Below are 19,321 nucleotides of genomic sequence, written 5' to 3' on the forward strand. Positions count from 1 at the left end.
GGGCCTCCCTGAGAAAGTGTCCACACGGGAGGGCAAAGCCAAGAGGGGGAGAAATCAAGGCCCAAGCCAATTTCGAGGCCTCTGAATGTAGCTGTACCTGAAGCCAAGTCAGCCCCTGTACTAATAAGCCTCTTTTAAAAATCATTTTAAGTTCCTATCATTTGCTTCCAAGAGTCCTGATACAAGCAGACAAATGAAAGTGGCCAGGCGCGGTGGCTCATGCCTGTAATCCCAACACTTTGGAAAGCTGAGGCAGGTGGATTGCTTGAAGTCAGGAGTTCGAGACCAGCCTGGCCATATGGTGAAAGCCCATCTCTACTAAAAAATAGAAAAATTGGCCAGGTGCAGTGGCTCACGCCTGTAATCCCAGCACTTTGGGAGGCTAAGGCGGGCGGATCACCTGAGGTCAGGAGTTCGAGACCAGCCTGATCAACATGGAGAAAGCCCATCGCTACTAAAAATACAAAAGTAGCCAGGCATGGTGCTGCATGCCTGGAATCCCAGCTACTCGGAAGGCTAAGGCAGGAGAGTCGCTTGAACCTGGTAGGTGGAGTTTGCGGTGAGCCGAGATCGTGCCATTGCACTCCAGCCTGGGTGACAAGAGTGAAACCTGGTCTCAAAAAAAATAGTAAAAATACAAAAATTAGCTGGGCATGGTGGTAAGCACCTGTAATCCCAGCTACTGGGGAGGCTGAGGCAGAAGAATTGCTTGAACCTGGGAGGCGGAAGTTGTAAGTGAGTCGAGATCACGCCACTGCACTCCAGCCTGGGCAACAAAGTGAGACTTAGTATCAGAAAAATAAAATAAAATAAAAGTGACTAAATTGGCCAGGCGCAGTAGCTCACGCCTGTAATCCCAGTACTTTGGGAGGCAGAGGCAGGTGGATCACCTGAGGTCAGGAGTTCCAGACCAGCCTGGCCAACATGGTGAAACCCCGTCTCTACTAAAAATTAAAAAATTAGCCGAGTGTGGTGATGCGCACCTGTAGTCCCAGCTACTTGGGAGGCTGAGGCAGGAGAATTGCTTGAACCCAGGAGGTGGAGGCTGCAGTGAGCTGAGATCGCACCACTGCCCTCCAGCCTGGGCGACAGAGCAAGACATCGCCTCAAAAACAAACAAACAAACAAAAAACAGTGACTAAATTGATAGCAAAGAAATGGAAGGGAGGGAGCAGGAGGATCATCAGTTTCCATCCTTTTACTGTGTGCGCAAATGTAATTTGGCTGCAGGTGGGGTCTGTGCAGACCCCGGGTGAGGGGCGAGTGGGCTATGGCCTGTTTAACTCCACCTATGCAGACTGCAGCGCAGCCTTCTCCATGCTTCGTGACTCAGCCTTGTCCTAGGGGAAGCTGGGGCTGGTGCAACTTTCAGAAGTGGTCCCAGGTAAGCCCAGCCCTCTTGTGTCCATGGGTGGGGAACGCCGGTACAGGCCTAGCAGCTGGCTTTCCGGGGCTAGGTGGAGGGACAAGAGCGGTGACGTGTGGTGTTCGCCACTTTCCATGGTGCAAATACTCCTGCATGGCAGAGTGCAAGTGTTCAAGGTGCAGTCACCGGCAGTGGAGTTGGGAAGAGATTTGCATTCAGCTCCAGAGCCAGCATGAGCCATCTCCCACCCGCCCCTGCCCCATGCTTTCTTCCCTCCTGGCCCTGCTGCCTGGGATCTCACTGCTGCTCTCCAAGTGAGGAATTCCATTAAGACTTCTTAAGACTTCTTTTCGGTTGACCTGGCAGAACCCCACCTCAAATTGGCTTAAGCAAAGAAGAGGGAGATTTGCCGGCTCCAATCCTAAAGAATCCGGGCTGCAACCAGGTGTAGGGGTCGTCGACTGCCAGGGCTCTGAGTGCTCCCCCAGGCTCTGCTTTTCCCAGAGGATACTCATGGGGCTTCCCTGATGGGGGGAAGGTGGCCGCCCGAGGCTGTGGCTTGGCTTCCAGTGGAGCGACATCGCCTCTTTCCCGGCAGTTCCAGCCACCATCCCAGGGCTGATTCTCAGAGGCCCGGCTTTGGCCTCTTGTCTGGCCAGCCCCAGGGTGACCCCGCCCGGAGCAAGGTGTGATCGGAGAGTGGGGGGCAGCACTCCCGCAGGACAGCCGAGGATGCTGTTCCCAGAGTGATGATGGGGCGCCCTCCTCACTGGACGTGCGCCCTTGCCATGGACCCCGAGCCGACCTCAGCCCCTCCCTGACTCGGTTGCTCTCAGGTCCAAGGCCACTGCTGCTGCCTGTGTCTCCCAGCGTCAGCCTCTGACCTTGTCCTGACCCCACTTTTGGCTTCCCCACTGGCTTCACATCTGCTCAAAGGATTTCAACCCTCCCTGTCAAAGACCGAAAGAAGGATCTTGTGTCTCTCTCGGGCTGTGGAAATGAGCTGGGTCATCCCTCCCTTGGCTCCCGTCCACACGGGGCAATCTGGTTTCACTTTATTTGTCATTTTCTCCAAAACCCAGTTTCCTTTTTCTTTCTCTCCCACTCAGCTTCACGTGCTCCCCATCCCCTCCCCGTCTCTGCAGCTGATTTTTCCAGGTTCTCGGTCCTCTCCTTCACAGATTTTCTGTCCTCTTTGTTCACCCAGATTGGGAATCGGGAGCCGCTAGGGACGGTGGGAACGAGAACCTCAGATGAAGGACAGGTAGGGCTAGAGAAAGGTTTTCAGAGAGAAACAGAGAAGAACGAGATGAAAACACAGCAACCCCTGGATGGAAGGAGGGGCAGTGCCCATAAGAGGAAGGGAAGGGAGTGGACGATGTGCAGAGAACTGAGCACAGACAGGCTCCCGAGGCCTGGGCCATGCCGTGGCAGGGCCAGAAACAAAGCGAAACAAACGGAGAGGCCAAGGAAATTTCCGTTGGTGCGGACACTGCCAGCAGTTTTCCTAGCAGCTGGGGGTGCCAGCAGTTGGAGCAAGCACGGGCCAAGGATGATGAGTAACAGAGGTGGCGGCAAAGGCTCTTTCCAGGGAATGTGCATGGCCTTGAAGGCCAAGGAGGAAAGGCTGGGGGAGCAAAGCGGGTGGAGGAGGTAACGGGGAGAGGAGAGGTGCCAGTCACAAAGGAAAACAGCAGCCAGATCCACGTGCTGCCACACTGTGCCTGTCCCACCTCGAGTGCCCCCGCAGGCAGCTCAGCTCATTCCCTAAAGGTGCGGGAGGGCCCAGCTCATTGGGCAAGGCTGTTTGAAGCACTTGGCACCGTTCTGGGAGAATTAAGCATTTAGTAGACAATAGCTTCCTTCAAAATGAATCCAAATGAGGCCTGAGAGCCCGGAGTTGGGGGGTGCCTGCCAGGCTGTCCGCATGAGAGGAGGAGGCTCTAGGGACCTCTTGACTCCTCTAGTGGGGCACAAATCGGCAGCTCCAAGTTGAGAGACAGGGGAAGAGTGAATTCCTTGGAGGGGAATCCTGGCACTATGAGGACTGGGACGGTGGCTGTCTGGTTCAAGGACGACCCCTGGACTGAGAGGAAAGGATGTGACCATCACGCGTATATCCTGGGAAAGTTATTTATCGTTGCAAATTCATAAACTGGCAGTCTAGTTCCTAAAACGACTATATGTGTGTGCACGTGTGTGTGCATGTGTGTTTGTGTGTGTGTTCATGTGCGTGTGTGCACATGTGCACTGTGTATACATGTGTGCATGTGTGTTCATGTGTGTGCACGTGTGTGCATGTGTTCGTGTATGTGTTCATGTGCGGGTGTGCATGTGTGCACTGTGTGAGCATGTGTGTATACGTACATGCACGTGTGTTCGTGTGCATGTGTGCATATGTGTGTTTGTGTGTGCGCATGTGTTTGTGCATGTGTGCACACATGTGTGTTTCCATCTCCATTCTGTATGTAGCTCCTGTTCCTTCCCTCAGGCTTGGGTGTGAATATTTTGGGGGAAGTTAGGTAGAAGTCAGTGTCCCCTTGTTCTCTACAGATGTTTTCTCTGCTTTCTGGTCCTCAAGACTGAAAAATGAAAATGTATCAAACAGCTTCCAAAGTTTACCTGTTAGCGATTCAGCCACTGGGGAGCCACTGTTCCTGTTCTTGCTCACTTCCAATTCTAAATTCCCAGAGCAGTGACTCTGATTGGCCCAGCCCTGCACTAATTAGGAGTGGGACTGAGGAAGGGGCTCTGATTGGTCCAGCATGGTTTGAGTGCCCATCCCTGTCCAATCAACTGTGACCAGGGGTGGGATCATGCTGGACAAAATGTCAGGCGGTGGAGCCACTGTTGTTATCATTTGGATCCAAAAGCCCATTTCTTTTTTTTTTCTTTTTTTTTATTTGAGACAGAGTCTCGCTCTGTCGCCCAGGCTGGAGTGCAGTGGCGCGATCTCGGCTCACTGCAAGCTCTGCCTCCCAGGTTCACGCCATTCTCCTGCCTCAGCCTGCCGAGTAGCTGGGACTACAGGTGCCCGCCACCACGCCCGGCTAATTTTTTTTTTTTGTATTTTTATTACAAATGGGGTTTCACCGTGCTAGCCAGGATGGTCTCGATCTCCTGACCTCGTGATCCTCCCGCCCTGGCCTCCCAAAGTGCTGGGATTACAGGCGTGAGCCACCATGCCCAGCCCAAAAGCCCATTTCTAATCGTCCAGCTTCCCAGATGGTTCCCAGGTGCACGGCAACCCCCGTGTGCTGTGTAGTCTTTTGTAGGGACAAAGGATCAATCAAGACAGGGAAATCCCTGCTCCCATAGAGCTTGCATTCTGTTGGGATAAGAAAATTGGTAAACATTAATTAATAAATAGGTACTTCTCTATGCAAGTTTGCAGAATAATAAACAAATATGTACATAAGAAAGAAGATGGTTTTGGATAGCGATAAGTGCTGTGATGAAAATGAAACCAGGTGATAGGCCAGCGATGACTCCACTGAGGGAGGTTGTGAGCATTACACAGCATAGTCAGAAAAGACCCCGTTGGACCCAAGTCCCAGCTGGTAAGAAAGTGCCAGCTTCGTGACGGTGGGGAGAAGCATTCCAGCATCACCGTTTTAAAATACGAGCATCCTAAATGTTACACAAACCATACTTATGCTAAATATTTGAGATCTACACTAAAAATGGGTTGCTTTCTTTGTAATTCAAACTTAACTGGGCGTCCTGTGTCTTCTCTGAGAACTCTTCTCTGAGAACTCTTCTCTAACTGTGAAGCTGCAAGTTCAAGGGGCTGGGCAGAAACAGGCCTGGCAGGTTCAGGGAACAGGCAGAGTGGCTGAGTGTAGGAGAGTGTGGAGGGAGTGGACTGAGTCTTTATGTTAATATTCACAGGCCAGGGATGTAATTTTTTTTTTTTTTTTAAGATGAGGCTTTGCTCTGTGGCCCAGGCTGGAGCACAGTGGTGTGATCTTGGCTCACTGCAGCTTCTACCTCCCGGATTCAAACGATTCTCCTGCCTCAGCCTCCCAAGTAGCTGGGATTACAGGCATCTGCCACCATGCCCAGCTAATTTCACCATGCCCAGCTAATTTCACCATGCCCAGCTAATTTTTGTATTTTTAGTAGAGACAGGGTTTTGCCGTGTTGGCCAGGCTGGTCTCGAACTCCTAAGCTCAGGTGATCCGCCCGCCTCAGCCTCCCAAAATGCTGGGATTACAGGCATGAACCACCGCGCCCAGCCTAGGGGTGTAATTTAGCAAGTAGCTGTTTTATATGCTTTGTCTGTGTCCCCAGCAAATCTCATCTTGAATTGTAGCAGTTTCCCCATCCTGTTCTCATGGTAGTGAATAAGTATCACGAGATCTGATGAGTTTTTTGTTTGTTTGTTCATTTGTTTTTTGAGATGGAGTCTCGGTCCCTCAAGCTGGAGTGTAGTGGTATGATCGCGGCTCACTGCAACCTCTGCCTCCCAGGTACAAGCGTTTCTCCCGCCTCTGTTTCCTGAGTAACTGGGATTACAGATGTGTGCTACCATGCCTGGCTAATTTTTGTATTTTTAGTAGAGACAGAGTTTCACCATGTGGGCCAGGCTGGTCTCGAACTCCCGACCTCAAGCTATCCACCCACCTCAGCCTCCCAAAGTGCTGGGATTACAGGCGTAAGCCACTGCACCCAGCCAATCTGATGGGTTTTTTTTTTTTTTTTTTGAGACGGAGTCTCGCTCTGTCACCCAGGCTGGAGTGCAGTGGCGCGATCTCTGCTCACTGCAAGCTCCGCCTCCCGGGTTCATGCCATTCTCCTGCCACAGGCTCCCGAGTAACCCCTTTTGCTTGGTTCTCATTCTCTCTCTTGGCTGCCGCCATGCAAGACCTGCCTTTCACCTTCTGCCATGATTGTGAGGCCTCCCCAGCCACGTGGAACTGTGAGTCCATTCAACCTCTTTTTCTTTGTAAATTACCCAGTCTCAGGTATAGCTTAATCAGCAGGATGAAAACAGACTAATACACTGTTGTTACTTATTAAATGTTATTGGCTTATTTTGAAAAGAAAAGCTTACCAAATACACGTGGCTATGGGAAGGGGCCAGAAAGTTACACTGCAAGTAAAAATATCAGTAACTATGTTTACTGCGCGGTGATGGCATAAACAATAGTTTTTCCTTTTTTTTTTTTTTTCCGAGACAGGATCTGGCTCTGTCACCCAGGCTGGAGTGCAGTGGTGCGATCTCTGCTCACTGCAGCCTCGGCCTCCCGAGCTCAATTGATCCTCCCACCTCAGCCTCCTGAGTAGCTGCATCTACAGGTGTGAGCCACCAAAAAAAAAAAAAAATTATTTTTGACACAGGATCTGGCACTGTTGCCCAAGGTGAAGTGCATCTGGGCTCACTGCAAGCTTCTCCTGAGCTCAAACCACCCTCTCACCTTAGCCTCCCAAGTAGCTGGGACTACAGGTTCACTCCACCACGCCCAGCCTTGTTTTTCCTTTGTAAACATCATTCTACAATGCTGTGGGTACATCACTTTTTCCTTTTTTTTTTTTTTTTTTTGAGATGGAGTCTCGCTCTGTCACCGAGGCTAGACTGCAGTGGCACGATCTCGGCTCACTGCAACCTCCGCCTCCCAGGTTCAAGGAATTCTCCTGCCTCAGCCTCCCGAGTAGCTGGGACTACAGGCGCCTGTCACCACGCCTGGCTAATTTTTTATTTTTAGTAGAGACGGGGTTTCACCATCTTGGCCAGACTGGTCTCGAACTCCTGACCTTGTGATCCACGCGCCTTGGCCTCCCAAAGTGCTGGGATTACAGGCATGAGCCCCCGCACCTGGCCACACTTTTTCAATGTGAAGTTTTCTTTGGAAGTTTATACATCCAGTTTGGGCCTTGGAGGAAAGCAGTCAGTGACAGAAATTCCATGACTCAGAGTGAGTTTGGTGGAGCTTCGAATTGTAGATTGTTTCCCACGGACCGCTGCAGGCACAAAGCCCTGACTGCAGGACCCCGGGTGATAAAAGTGATCAAAGGCGAGTGTGGTCGGATGTGCGCTGCAACGCGAGTTGAGGTTTCGTGGAGCCTCCTTCAGTGGCTCCTGGGGCAGTTGTGTGGATGATGAGGGCCACGTCCGTGAAGCGCTCAGGATGGAGCTGATGGTGGGGCGGTCATGCCGGCCACATCGCTCACACTCCTCACCCGTCTACTCGGTGCCCCGCGTTTTCCTTGGCTCCTCTGTGGATTAATTCTCGTTCTGAAGATAGGAGAGGCCGAGGTTTCATCTCAGCTCTGTTCCTGGCTCATTGCTGCGCTTCTCTGTGCCCCCCCCCCGCCCCGCGCCCCCGACGAGGGGAATGAGAACCTTGCCTAGGGAAACACTCTGGGGACAGTGGCCCGTGACTCCATGCCAGCCCCTCCCAAGCCCAGCCGCCAGCTCAGGTCCTGACCACCTTGTGGACTGCCTGGTCCTCCAGCCCTGCGCCCGTCCCCGTGTCCTCCCTCCTGCTCTTGCGTGGTTCCCTCGTGTTGCTCTCTGCCAGTAGCTGAGCCCCCGTGCCCACCCACTGCAAGTGCACTTTCCCTCCCTCCTGGCTTCCCCACTGCGTTGCTCCCCTGCAGGGGCCAGTGAGTGGCTCTAGCTGTGTTCAGACGGCTCTTTGCCTCCTCCTTCCACCCCAGTTCCTCAGCCTTGGAGACAGACGCGGGTGCAGCAGGGCTGAACGGCACTCCAAGCTCGTGGGGCTGGCGGTCCGCATCTGAACCCGCCGCGTGGCTAGCACCCCCTGAGCGTTTTGGTCAATTTGCCATTGTCCCACCCCTCAGTGCCGTGGGCGGTTGCCTGACGAAAAGCTGCACTTAATAGAAATCCCTGTGGATGCGGGAGATGGACAGTGATGAGCTCAGGACCAGCCAGCAACCCCGTCAGGCGGTAATGCCCACCATGGTCACCTGTGACTTCCTCTCGCCACTGCTCGGAGCTCCGGCAAAGCCACGGGCAAGAACACGTTTCTGCTCCATACGAGAAGCTCCTGTTGTAAGTCGGTGACGTGGCTGCGGTTTCCTCTCAGCAAATACTGAGCAAACACGGACTGTGCCAGGTGATGTGCTGGGTCCCAAACCCTTCCCAGACCCAGCCCTGGCACTCACGGAGATCCAGCCAGGAAGTCCGGGAGAAGGGCATCGGGGAAATAAACGAAGTCACGCACAGTGGATGAACGTGCTGCCGCCACTCCCCACGCCTCTTGTGGTGGACATCCCTTATGCTTCCTCGTGGTGGACGTCACTTACGCTTCCTGGTGCCCTCCCAGATGACCCCCCTTGGGCCACTACACACGACCACACCTGGCAAGAGCAGACAAGGATGGTCTACTCACCGAGCCTGCAAGGCTGGTGTGCAGGACGGGCCAGCTACGCTCCCCAGGTGTGTGCAAGACCGGGGAGGAGTCAGTCATTGGGAGGTGAGGTGCTGGGGCAGTGTGGGGTGGAGGAGGAGGGAGGGAAGCTGAGTGTGGGCTCTTCATACTGGAGAGGAGGGGAGGGCCATGGCGCAGAGACTCAGATGGGAAGGTGCAAGAAAGAGCAGAGATTTCAAAGAAGCTACGGTGGAGACCCACGGAAGAGGAATGCTGAGGCTTTTCTGTCTGAAATGCTGAATAGACTCTAGCACACGCAAATAGCCCACCACAGCGAGCTGCAGGATTCTTCTGGGCTTTTAACAGTGGTCTGGTCAAAAAAAATTAGCCGGGCCTGGTGGTCTGAGCTACTCAGGAGGCAGAGAGGGGAGGATGGCTGCAGTGAGCCATGATCGCACCACTGCACTCCAGCCTGGGTGACAGAATGAGACCCCTGTCTCAAAAAAAAAAAAAACAAAAAAAAAGACTGGAACATTCAAAACCTGTTGATGGGCCAGGTGTGGTGGCTCACACCTATAATTCCAGCACTTTGGGAGGCTGAGGCAGGTGGATCACCTGAGGTCAGGAGTTTGAGACCAGCCTGGCCAACATGGCGAAACCCCGTCTCTACTAAATATACAAAAATTAGCCAGTTGTGGTGGTGCGTGCCTGTAATCCCAGCTACACGGGAGGCTGAGGTAGGAGAATTGCTTGAACCTGGGAGGCAGAGGCTGCAGCGAGCCAAGATTGTACCACTGCATCCAGCCTGGGTGACAGAGCGAGACTCTGTCTCAAAAAAAAAAAACCCTGTTGGGGTTTGTTGGCGAAGGCCCCCCTTCCTTTCGCCACCACCGGCGCCGACCCTATGCCCCTCCAATCCCATCTCCCGCTGCCCCGACAGTGCCTTTGCCAGCTGGTACTTCCATCTGTTCTGTCATGGTGGCTGCTGTCACCAGGGTCCCTTCCACTGGTCGTCCCTTTCTGCCTGGAGCCGCCATTATCTTCACCTGACAACTAGAAATCCATCTTCAGGGCTCCACTGAAACGCCGCTTCCATGGGGGCCCTCCTGGGCGTCCCAAGCAAGTTCAGGGCCCCCAAGCCCACGCCCTCACCTCTTAGACACACAGCTTTTCATCTCTACCACCGTCTGCCCCTCCTGGATTCCAAGCTCTGCGAGGGCAAGTCTGAGCCCAGAGCCTCCTCCCTCTGTCCCGGCACAAGGGAAAAACTCAGCGGGTGTTGTCCGATGAATGAGGGACTTTTCTTCTTTCCTGCTTGCATGGCTGACAAAGCCCCTTCTCATGGACGTGTTCTTAAGACGTATGTATCTTTCGACGTCTTTATGTGCAGGTCTTACCTTGAGACTCATGGTATCTGTTTCAGGGGACTGTGGATCTCTGCCGTAGAGAGATGATGGCGGTGATGATAGCAATTTTATTTTATTTTATTGTTTATTTATTTATTGAGATGGAGTCTCCCTCTGTCGCCCAGGCTGGAGTGCAGTGACGCGACCTCGGCTCACTGCAACCTCCACCTCCCGGGTTCAAGCGATTCTCTCACCTCCGCCTCCCAAGTAGCTGGGACTACAGTCGCGTGCCAGCATGCCCAGCTAATTTTTGTATTTTTAGTAGAGACAGGGTTTCACCATGTTGCCCAGGCTGGTCTCAAATGTCTGACCTCAAGTGATCTGCCCGCCCCAGCCTCCCAAAGTGCTGGGATTACCGGTGTGAGCCACTGTGCCTGGGCGATGACAGTAATTTTAATAATAACAATAACACCAGTCATAGTAATAGTAAGTGGCTACTATTCTTTGAGCTCTCACTGCGTGCCAGGGACTGTTAAGGAGGTACTTTGTAAGCGTCACAGTACTCAATCCGTGCCATGGCCCCCTGAAGTCGCCATCATTGTCCATTTACAAACGTCTAATCTGGGCCACAGACCTATAAACAACTTGCAAAGCCCCACCGTGTGCAGCCAGGGTTGGAGCCCACGTTTGCCTGGCTTTCAAACCAGCGCCAATATGTGATGGTCTCAGAGGCTAACTTCCAGGGAGCAGTCTAGGTTCCGTTGTCTTGGAGTTCTGTGGGCAGGGGCTTGCAGAGGCTGCGGCCCCTTCCTGCCTGGAGAGGTGGCACACAGAAGCCCTCAGCCGTCACCCGTTACAGCTTGGGAACGTGCATTAGCTCCCAGGGCGGCCCCGGAAGCAGGCCAGTCCCTTGCAGCATTGTGTTATTTGAAATTTCCAGTAATTAGAACATCTCAAACTCCTCTTGTACTAATTTTAAGCCTCTCAAACTTCTCTTGTACTAATTTTAAGCCTTCAAACAACCCGTGCCTGCCAAAAGCCTGCTCATCTTGATAAAAGCCCCAAACTACAAATAGATGGCTATTAACAGCATCGGTTGTAATAGCAGAGTCAATATTCTCTGGGGCCAGCACGTCACAGCCTGGAGCTGGCCCCAAATGTCATCTGTTGTTATGTTTGAGGAGTCTGGCACGCGCTGAGACAATCATTCAAGTATATCTCCATGAGCCGGTTCTGACGCACCTGCTTGCACAGAACGCTGAGGCAACAGTGGCCAGTGCTGCCCAGTGGACCAGCCCTGATGATAGCAGAGTCTGGGGGATGGGGGCTGGCAGCTTAAAGACCCCTTTTCGTGAATTGGGCTTGCCTTTTTTTTTTTTTTTAATTAAGGAGAATACCCTGATATTGTATTGTCATTATGAAAAGTCACTTTAGGCTAGGCACAGTGGCTCATGCTTGTAATCCCAGCACTTTGGGAGGCTGAGGCGGCAGATCACTTGAGGTCAAGAGTTCAAGACCAGCCTGGCCCACATGGTGAAACTCCGTCTCTACTAAAAATACAAAAATTAGCTGGGCATGCTGGCGGGTGCCTATAATCCCAGCTACTCGGGAAGCTGAGGTGAGAGAATCGCTTGAGCTCAGGAGGTGGAGGTTGCAAGTGAGCCGAGATCTGGCCATTGCACTCCAGCCCAGGTGACAGAGCAAGGCTCCATCTCAAAGAAACAAAAACAAAAACAAAAATTAGTGGGGTGTGGTAACACATGTCTGTAGTCCCAGCAACTCAGGAGGCTGAGGCGGGAGGATCACTGGAACCTGGGAGGCAGAGGTTGCAGTGAGCTGAGAGCACCCCACCACGCTGCAGTCTGGGTGACAGAGTGAGACTCCACGTAAAAAAAAAGAAGTCACTTTGAGATTATTTTATCCAGGTCTGCAGCCTTAAATTGGGTCCCTAACTTTACTGGCAAGGGAAGTAGCAGAGTTTGGCCTGAACCCTACTACAAAAGCTGAGGGCCTGGACCGTCAGATCTGGGTGAGGTTGTCGGCTAAACTGGGGCAGGTGACCGAACCTCTCTGCGTCTCAATTTCCTCATCTCAAAGTTAGGCTCACAGGACCTGCTCTGTAGGGCCATTGTGAGGAGTTCATCCTGGGAGGAACATCAAGTTACCTCGCAATGCCCAGCAGGTAGCAGGTGCCCAGTGAACGCCAGCTCCTCTGTCACACTCTGGTACGCACGAAGCCTTCTCCATCACAACAACGACGTGAGCTCATGGACAGGATGCGTGGTGCCCGGGACACTCCAGAACCTGGCCATCGAGAGCCTTTGCTCCTTCATTAGGTGTTGCACCCCATGAAGGCTTCAGTGGCTTTCAGTTGGTTGTTGTTTTTTTGTTTGTTTGTTTGTTTTAGAGTGATTCCTTTACGTCAAGCGTGCTAAGGACTTCGTATTTCCCATGTGACTTAATCGTAACAACAGTCCTATGGTGGGGATTCAAGGATCATCCCCACTTTACAGATGGGGAAACTGAGGCTAGGAGGGGTGCAAAATCTGGACCTAGAGCACACAGTTTGGGAGTTGTGGCCCCAGCCTCTGAACGTGCGTCCGACTCCAGACCCCACTCCTGACCCCCATGCTGTGTTGTCTACAGGAAGAGCAACGAAACACAGCTTTCCAGTTTTTAAAGACACACGCGTGGCATTTTGACGGTGGGCGGTCTTTGCGGCACAGGTCTAATTTTGGAATTTACAGTGGGATTTAAAATTTGCAGTGAGATTCTCTGTTTCACCTTGAAAGAGGCTCAAGGTGTATGAATCCCACACTAGACTGATGCTGAAGAGGATCCTGTGGAATCCACACCCGCTGGCATTTTCCGTGAAAAGGTCTCTGTGTCTTCCGGAAGTGCGTGCGCCCCGCGCGGGCCGCGTTGCCAGGTTCCGGGTGCCTCTCCACGGACCTGCCACCAGGGGCCGCTCCAGCCCAGCCCGAGTTATCCATCGGCCCCTGCACCTGCTGTTCCCGAAAACGCAGTGGCCCAGCCTTCCTTTGCAGTTTGCAGTTACCCGCTTAGACGAACGAACGTTTGGCTTCCCTCCTTATTTGCGTATCATAGAGCCAGTGAGACACAGTAGCCTTTTTGGGTTTTCTCCTGAGCGTGCTTGGTTCAGAGCCTAGGGTGGCCGCCGTTTCAGGCAAGTCCCTTGTTCATGTACAGGCGTGCAGACGCCCCGAGCCAGCCTGAGGAGGGGCCGCATGTTCCCAGGGCCCCATGATTCCCCTCAGAAGGCAGACTGGAAAGGGCTGACTTGTCTTTTACTCCAATGGGTAGAGAGGCGGGGTCCAGCCCGTCAGAGGCTGCTGCAGTAAAGAATTCTGTGACAGGGTGGGCACAGTGGCTCATGCCTGTAATCCCAGCACTTTGGGAAGCCAAGGTGGGCTTATCATGAGGTCAGGAGATCGAGACCATCCTGGCCAACATGGTGAAACCCCGTCTCTACTAAAAATATAAAAAAAAAATAGACGGGTGTGGTGGTGCACACCTGTAGTCCCAGCGTCTTGAGAGGCTGAGGCAAGAGAAACTCTTGAACTCGGGAGGCGGAGGTTGCAGTGAGGTGAGATCACGCCACCGCATTCCAGCGTGGGTGACAGAGTGAAACTCCATCTCAAAAAAAAAAAAAAAAGAGGAAGAAGAAGAAGAATTCTGGGACAACCCGGGGTCGGGAAGGGTGAAGAGATGCTTGTGGGCTCCAGCCCTGCTGGAAGCCCTTAGGAAAGTCTTCTAGGCCCAGAGTTAGCACAGCACCTTGCCCTGCAGAGGCTCAGGGCTCACAGGTCCCTTCTGCTTCCTGCAGCTCCCGTTCCTGGCCCTCGTTGGTTGGCCACAGTCTGCAGGGTGACTTTTCTACTAGGTTTTGTGGGTGGAGGTCTGGAAGGCATCGGCTGTCAGTGGACTTATGCCTCATGCAGTTGGCGTCGCTCTCTTTGGAACCCTATTTATGTGCCTACGTAGAACCCTAGGGTGCTTGAGCTGGGACCAAGAGAAACGTGTAGTAACTCTCTTTACACAGATGAAGCTGCAGAGCCCCTGAAGGATGTGCGATGCACAATCACCGCCACTGCCGTCATCAGACAACACTTTACAAAATGCTTCCTGCCTTGTCTCCATTTATCCTGCCCGCTCTTCTCACTTAACAGGTAGAGAGGCTTAGGCTCAAAGAGGCTAAGCTACTTGCCCAGGGTCACACAGCAAGTTAGAAGCAGAGCTGAGTTGCAAATCCAGGTCTTTAACTATTTCTATGTTCTGTGGACTTTCCTAGAAATCCCAGGCAGTTCCCAAACTGCTGTGAGAAAGGCTCGATTCCACTGTAACACACAGAGCTGCTTACCAACCGAGTGATTCGATGAATAAATCAATGAACTGACTAATCCCATTCCTTGCCGTATTCATTCACCCCGTGAGAGTTCGTTGTGTGCCTTCAATGACCCCTTCCTGCGCTAAGTCCTGTTGATACAGTGATGGTCCAGACGGAAACAGCCATTTTTGTTTGTTTTTGTTTTTTTTTTTGAGTTTCCCTCTTGTTGCCCAGGCTGGAGTGCAGTGGCACAATCTCGGCTCACTGCAACCTCCGCCTACCAGGTTCAAGCAATTCTCCTGCCTCAGCCTCCCAAGTAGCTGGGATTACAGGCACCCACCAACACAGCACACCCGGCTAATTTTTTGTATTTTTAGTAGAGACGAGGTTTTACCATGTTGGCCAGGCTGGTTTCGAACACCTGACCTCGAGTGATATGCCCGCCTTGGCCTCCCAAAGTGCTGGGATTACAGGCCTGAGTCACTGTGCCTGGCCTAACAAAGTGATTTTATGTGCTTTTTGTGGGAAGGACTCTTTCTGTGTGTTTTTAAAAATTGAGATGTAATTCATCTGTGTATATTTAAGGAGAATAGAAGACTTGCTCATAATGGTAGAATTTGAAAACTAGATATGACTCCAAGTTTGCTGCAGACCAACACTGAGACTTTGAGTGAAGAGGGGCCGTGAGCAGCTCTGTGGCTTGGTCCAGCGCTTGCCTAGCCCCTGACTGGACCAAAGCCAAATCCATTTTCCATTTTCCAGTTTACACCTTGGTGCCTCCAACTATGAGTACTTTTTTGTTTTTTTTTTTTTTGAGACTGAGTCTCACTCTGTCTCAGAGGCTGGAGTGCAGTGGCATGATCTCGGCTCACTACAACCTCTGCCTCCCAGGTTCAAGCAATTCTCCTGCCTCAGCCTCCTGAGTAGCTGGGATTACAGGCGCCCGCCACAACACCCAGCTAATTTTTGTATTTTTAGTAGAGATGCGTTTCACCAGGTTGGCCAGGCTGGCCTCCAACTCCTGACCTCAAGTGATCCGCCCGCCTGGGCCTCCCACAGTGCTGGGATTACAGGTGTGAGCCACCACGCCCAGCCCAAGTACTTTTGTTGTCGGGAAACCGCAGGGAGTGAGCAGTGTCAAGCTCCCCAAGGCATTCGTCACACGCTCAGTGCTTTCCTGGCTTTTGCCACAGCAGGAGACGACATGAGCAAGGCGGGTGACACTAGGCTCCTCCACAGCTATGGGAGGCACCCAGGCCACCCCGAATTCGTGATCAGTGCTCCGGTTCTGCCAGCGCCTTCCAGCTTTGCCCAGCCATCCCATGAGCACACTGTGCTCCTTTCAATGAAAATGTGTGGAACAGGTACCACATTTGTAGCAGCTGTTGATGGAAATCTGTCAGTGACAGAGTGCTTAGACACAGGAGAAGCCACCCACATCAGAACCCCTGGGAGCTCATTAAAAGGCAGACTCCCAGCACTACCTGGACCTGGGGACGGCAGCCATGACTCTGCAGGGCAGAGCCAGAGGTCTCAGTGAGCGATGCTCACGGCTGAGCCCCACGTGTCAGGAGAAGCAAGCTCCTGGGAGGCCGCACCTGGCACTGTGCAATGGAGGGGGGCGCCCCGAGGCCTGCAGGTGGAGAGCGCTGACTCCAAGCTGAGTGTTTAGGGTGACTTAGGAAGGAAGGAGTGTTCCAATAAAAGCTGGCCCTGTGGTGGGCTAGATTAAGCAGGGACTGCCAGAGATCAGGACTGATCCTACAGCTCAGGGTCTGCTTATTTAAAAACCTTGCGCACCCAGGTGCAGTGGCTCACACCTGTCATCCCAGCACTTTGGGAGGCAGAGACGGGTGGATGACCTGAGAGCAGGAACTTGAGACCAGCCTGGCTAACGTGGTGAAACCCCATCTCTACTTAAAATACAAAAATTGGCTTGGCCTGGTGGCACATGCCTGTAATCCCAGCTACTCAGGAGGCTGGGGCAGGAGAATCACTAGAACCCAGAAGTGGAGGTTGCAGTGAGCTGAGATCGTGCCATTGTACTCCAGCCTGGGCAATAGAGTAAGATTCTGTCTCAAAATAAAACAAAAGAGGCCGGGCGCGGTGGCTCACGCTTGTAATCCCAGCACTTTGGGAGGCCAAGGCGGGCGGATCACGAGGTCAGGAGATCGAGACCACGGTGAAACCCCGTCTCTACTAAAAATACAACAACAAAAAAATTAGCCGGGCGTGGTGGCGGGCGCCTGTAGTCCCAGCTACTCAGAGAGGCTGAGGCAGGAGAATGGCTTGAACCCAGGAAGCGGAGCTTGCAGTGAGCCGAGATTGCGCCACCGCACTCCAGCCTGGGCGACAGAGCGAGACTCCGTCTCAAAAAAAAAAAAATAATAATAATAATAATAAAATAAAACAAAAGAAAACAAAACAAAAACTTTGCTCATTGTGTGTTATTTTATAACATTATTTCGTGATAGGATTTAAGGTGCTTTTAAAAAATATTTGGAAGACATCTTTTTTTTTTAATTAAAGTCTGGAAATCTTATAGGACAGGCAGCCATCTTAGAAATGTTCCTTGCCGATTTCTGCCTGCAGGGATTTGAGGCCCCTTACCACCACCCAGTGGCAGCACTGGGACCCTGTCTTCATTCCGCATTTACTGTGAACCTCTGGGCAGGCGTTGGGCTGGCGGTGGGGCAGAGTGAATGGGACAGACAGAGCCCACCTTTCACAGAGCCCACCTTTGGCTTGTCACTTCAACCATACAGCGAGTGAACTCATATAACCCTAATGTAGACAATGCCTCAGGTAACACCACAGCTCAACAAACAGACAAAATGACACACACGTATCCCTGCCTTTATTTCCAGGAATTAGCGGCGGGCCCTTGGAAAACCACTACAGACTGAAGCAATTTCACTTCCACTGGGGAGCAGTGAACGAGGGGGGCTCAGAGCACACGGTGGACGGCCACGCGTACCCCGCAGAGGTTTGTAGACGTGGCCTAACAGCACATATCTGGACGCTTTCTATGTCTCTGGCTCTATGGTGGGGGGTGAGCAAGCCATGCCCGCTGCCCAGATGTGAAGGATTTCCTGGGGCCTGGGACTGTCAGTGCTCAAACCAGAACAGTCGGCCGCCCCGCTCATTCAGTCACACCCCTCTCCTGCGAAGAAGGCACTGTAAGCTCTCTCATTTAACGGAAGAAGAGACTGAGGTTCTGAATGGTTACGGAACTTGCCAAAGCCAGACAGCTGGGATTCAAAATCAGAGCTTGAGCTCTTTGCCGCACTTCACTCAGCTGTGTGCTTGCAGCTGTAGGGTCTAGCAAATCCACACGGCCCTCTGCTGAGAAGCTGAACATGTTTGCAATAGAGATCATCTTCTTTTGTTTGTTTGTTTTTTGTTTTTTTTTGAAACACCCAGACTGGAGTGCATTGGTGCAATCTTGGCTCACCACAACCTCCGTCTCCCAGGCTCAAGCCGTTCTCCTGCCTCAGCCTCCTGAGTAGCTGGGATTACAGGTGCGTGCCACCAGGCCCTGCTAATTTTTGTATTTTTCGTAGAGATGGGGTTTCTTTTTTTTTTTTTTTTTGAGACGGAGTCTCGCTCTGTCGCCCAAGCTGGAGTGCAGTGGTGCAATCTCGGCTCACGGCAAGCTCCGCCTCCCGGGTTCACGCCATTCTCCTGCCTCAGCCTCTCCGAGTAGCTGGGACTACAGGCGCCCGCCACCACGCCCGGCTAATTTTTTGTATTTTTAGTAGAGACGGGGTTTCGTCGTGGTCTCGATCTCCTGACCTCGTGATCCGCCCTCTTCGGCCTCCCAAAGTGCTGGGATTACAAGCGTGAGCCACCGCGCCCGGCCGATCATCTTCTTAAAGCAGTCTTATTTTCAACATTCCAAAGTAGGAGTCAGTAGAGAAAATGAGTGCAGAATTGGTTTTTGTAGTTTTTTGGAGTGATAGGTGATGCCTTATAGATTTCCCCAAATATTTCTTTATGAAATGTTTGCAACATACAAAAAAATGAAAAGAAATGAACGAGAAGAATCCACGAGTTTGACGTCTCAGTCCTGTGATGATCATTTTTGCCCTATTCACTTTATCACACCTCTGCTCGCCCACTCACCTGACTTTTTGATGCTTTGTCAAGTTGAGGACTCTTTCTGTTTTTTGAACTTGTTGTTGTTATGAAAGTAATGCAGCAGTTAATATGGAACTAGAGTCCACCCAAACCAAAAAGTGAAAATTGCTTGTAATCGCACACCCAGAGGTGACCTGGGGACATTTTATAAATAGGGAGTGATATCTATTGTCATAATCATACACATATTTATAAATAGTTCCAAGAATGAGCACAGCAATGGCTTCTGTGTGCTTCTTTTCATTTAACAACATGCCTTTTATTTTAGTACCTCTATCTGCAACTTTGTTTTTGATGAAGAGATATTTTATTTATTTATTTATTTTTGAGACTGCGTATCACTCTGTTGCCCAGGCTGGAGTGCAGTGGCGTAATTGCGTGATCTCGGCTCACTGCAACCTCTGCTGCCCAGGTTCAAGTGATTCTTCTGCCTCAGCCTCCTGAGTAGCTGGGATTACAGGCACCTGCCACCGCGCCCAGCTAATTTTTGTAGTTTTAGTAGAGACGGGGTTTCACCATCTTAGCCAGGCTGGTCTTGAGCTCCTGACCTCATGATCCACCCGCCTCGGCCTCCCAGAGTGCTGGGATTACAGGCGTGAGCCACCACGCCCAGCCAAGGCCTGAGTTTTTTCTGGTAATTCTTGTCCAAGGATAACTAGGAAGTAGAAAATAATGAAACCACCCATTTCTATTGGATGAGGTTAACATGATCCTCTCCTTTTTCCCCCCACCAGGAAGACTGAGGCTCTTCCTTCCCGTGGCTTCATCAAGTGTCTGGGAGCTC

The 19,321-nt window shown here is 52.0% G+C and overlaps 1 protein-coding gene across 2 annotated transcripts in view; it reads left to right on the plus strand.

Annotated features, from left to right (window-relative positions):
- CA5A (carbonic anhydrase 5A) overlaps positions 1-19,321 on the plus strand; it is a 58,135-nt gene that overhangs the window by 12,761 nt on the left and 26,053 nt on the right. For both annotated transcript variants that reach the window (XM_032156229.2, XM_032156228.2), the window contains exon 3: positions 17,265-17,383. In XM_032156229.2, the coding sequence (XP_032012120.1) occupies positions 17,265-17,383 (119 nt within the window). The remainder of the gene's footprint in view (positions 1-17,264; positions 17,384-19,321) is intronic.

The sequence above is a fragment of the Hylobates moloch genome, unplaced genomic scaffold (assembly GCF_009828535.3).
Source record: "Hylobates moloch isolate HMO894 unplaced genomic scaffold, HMol_V3 SCAFFOLD_6, whole genome shotgun sequence".
In the NCBI taxonomy this organism is placed as follows: Eukaryota; Metazoa; Chordata; class Mammalia; order Primates; family Hylobatidae; genus Hylobates; species Hylobates moloch.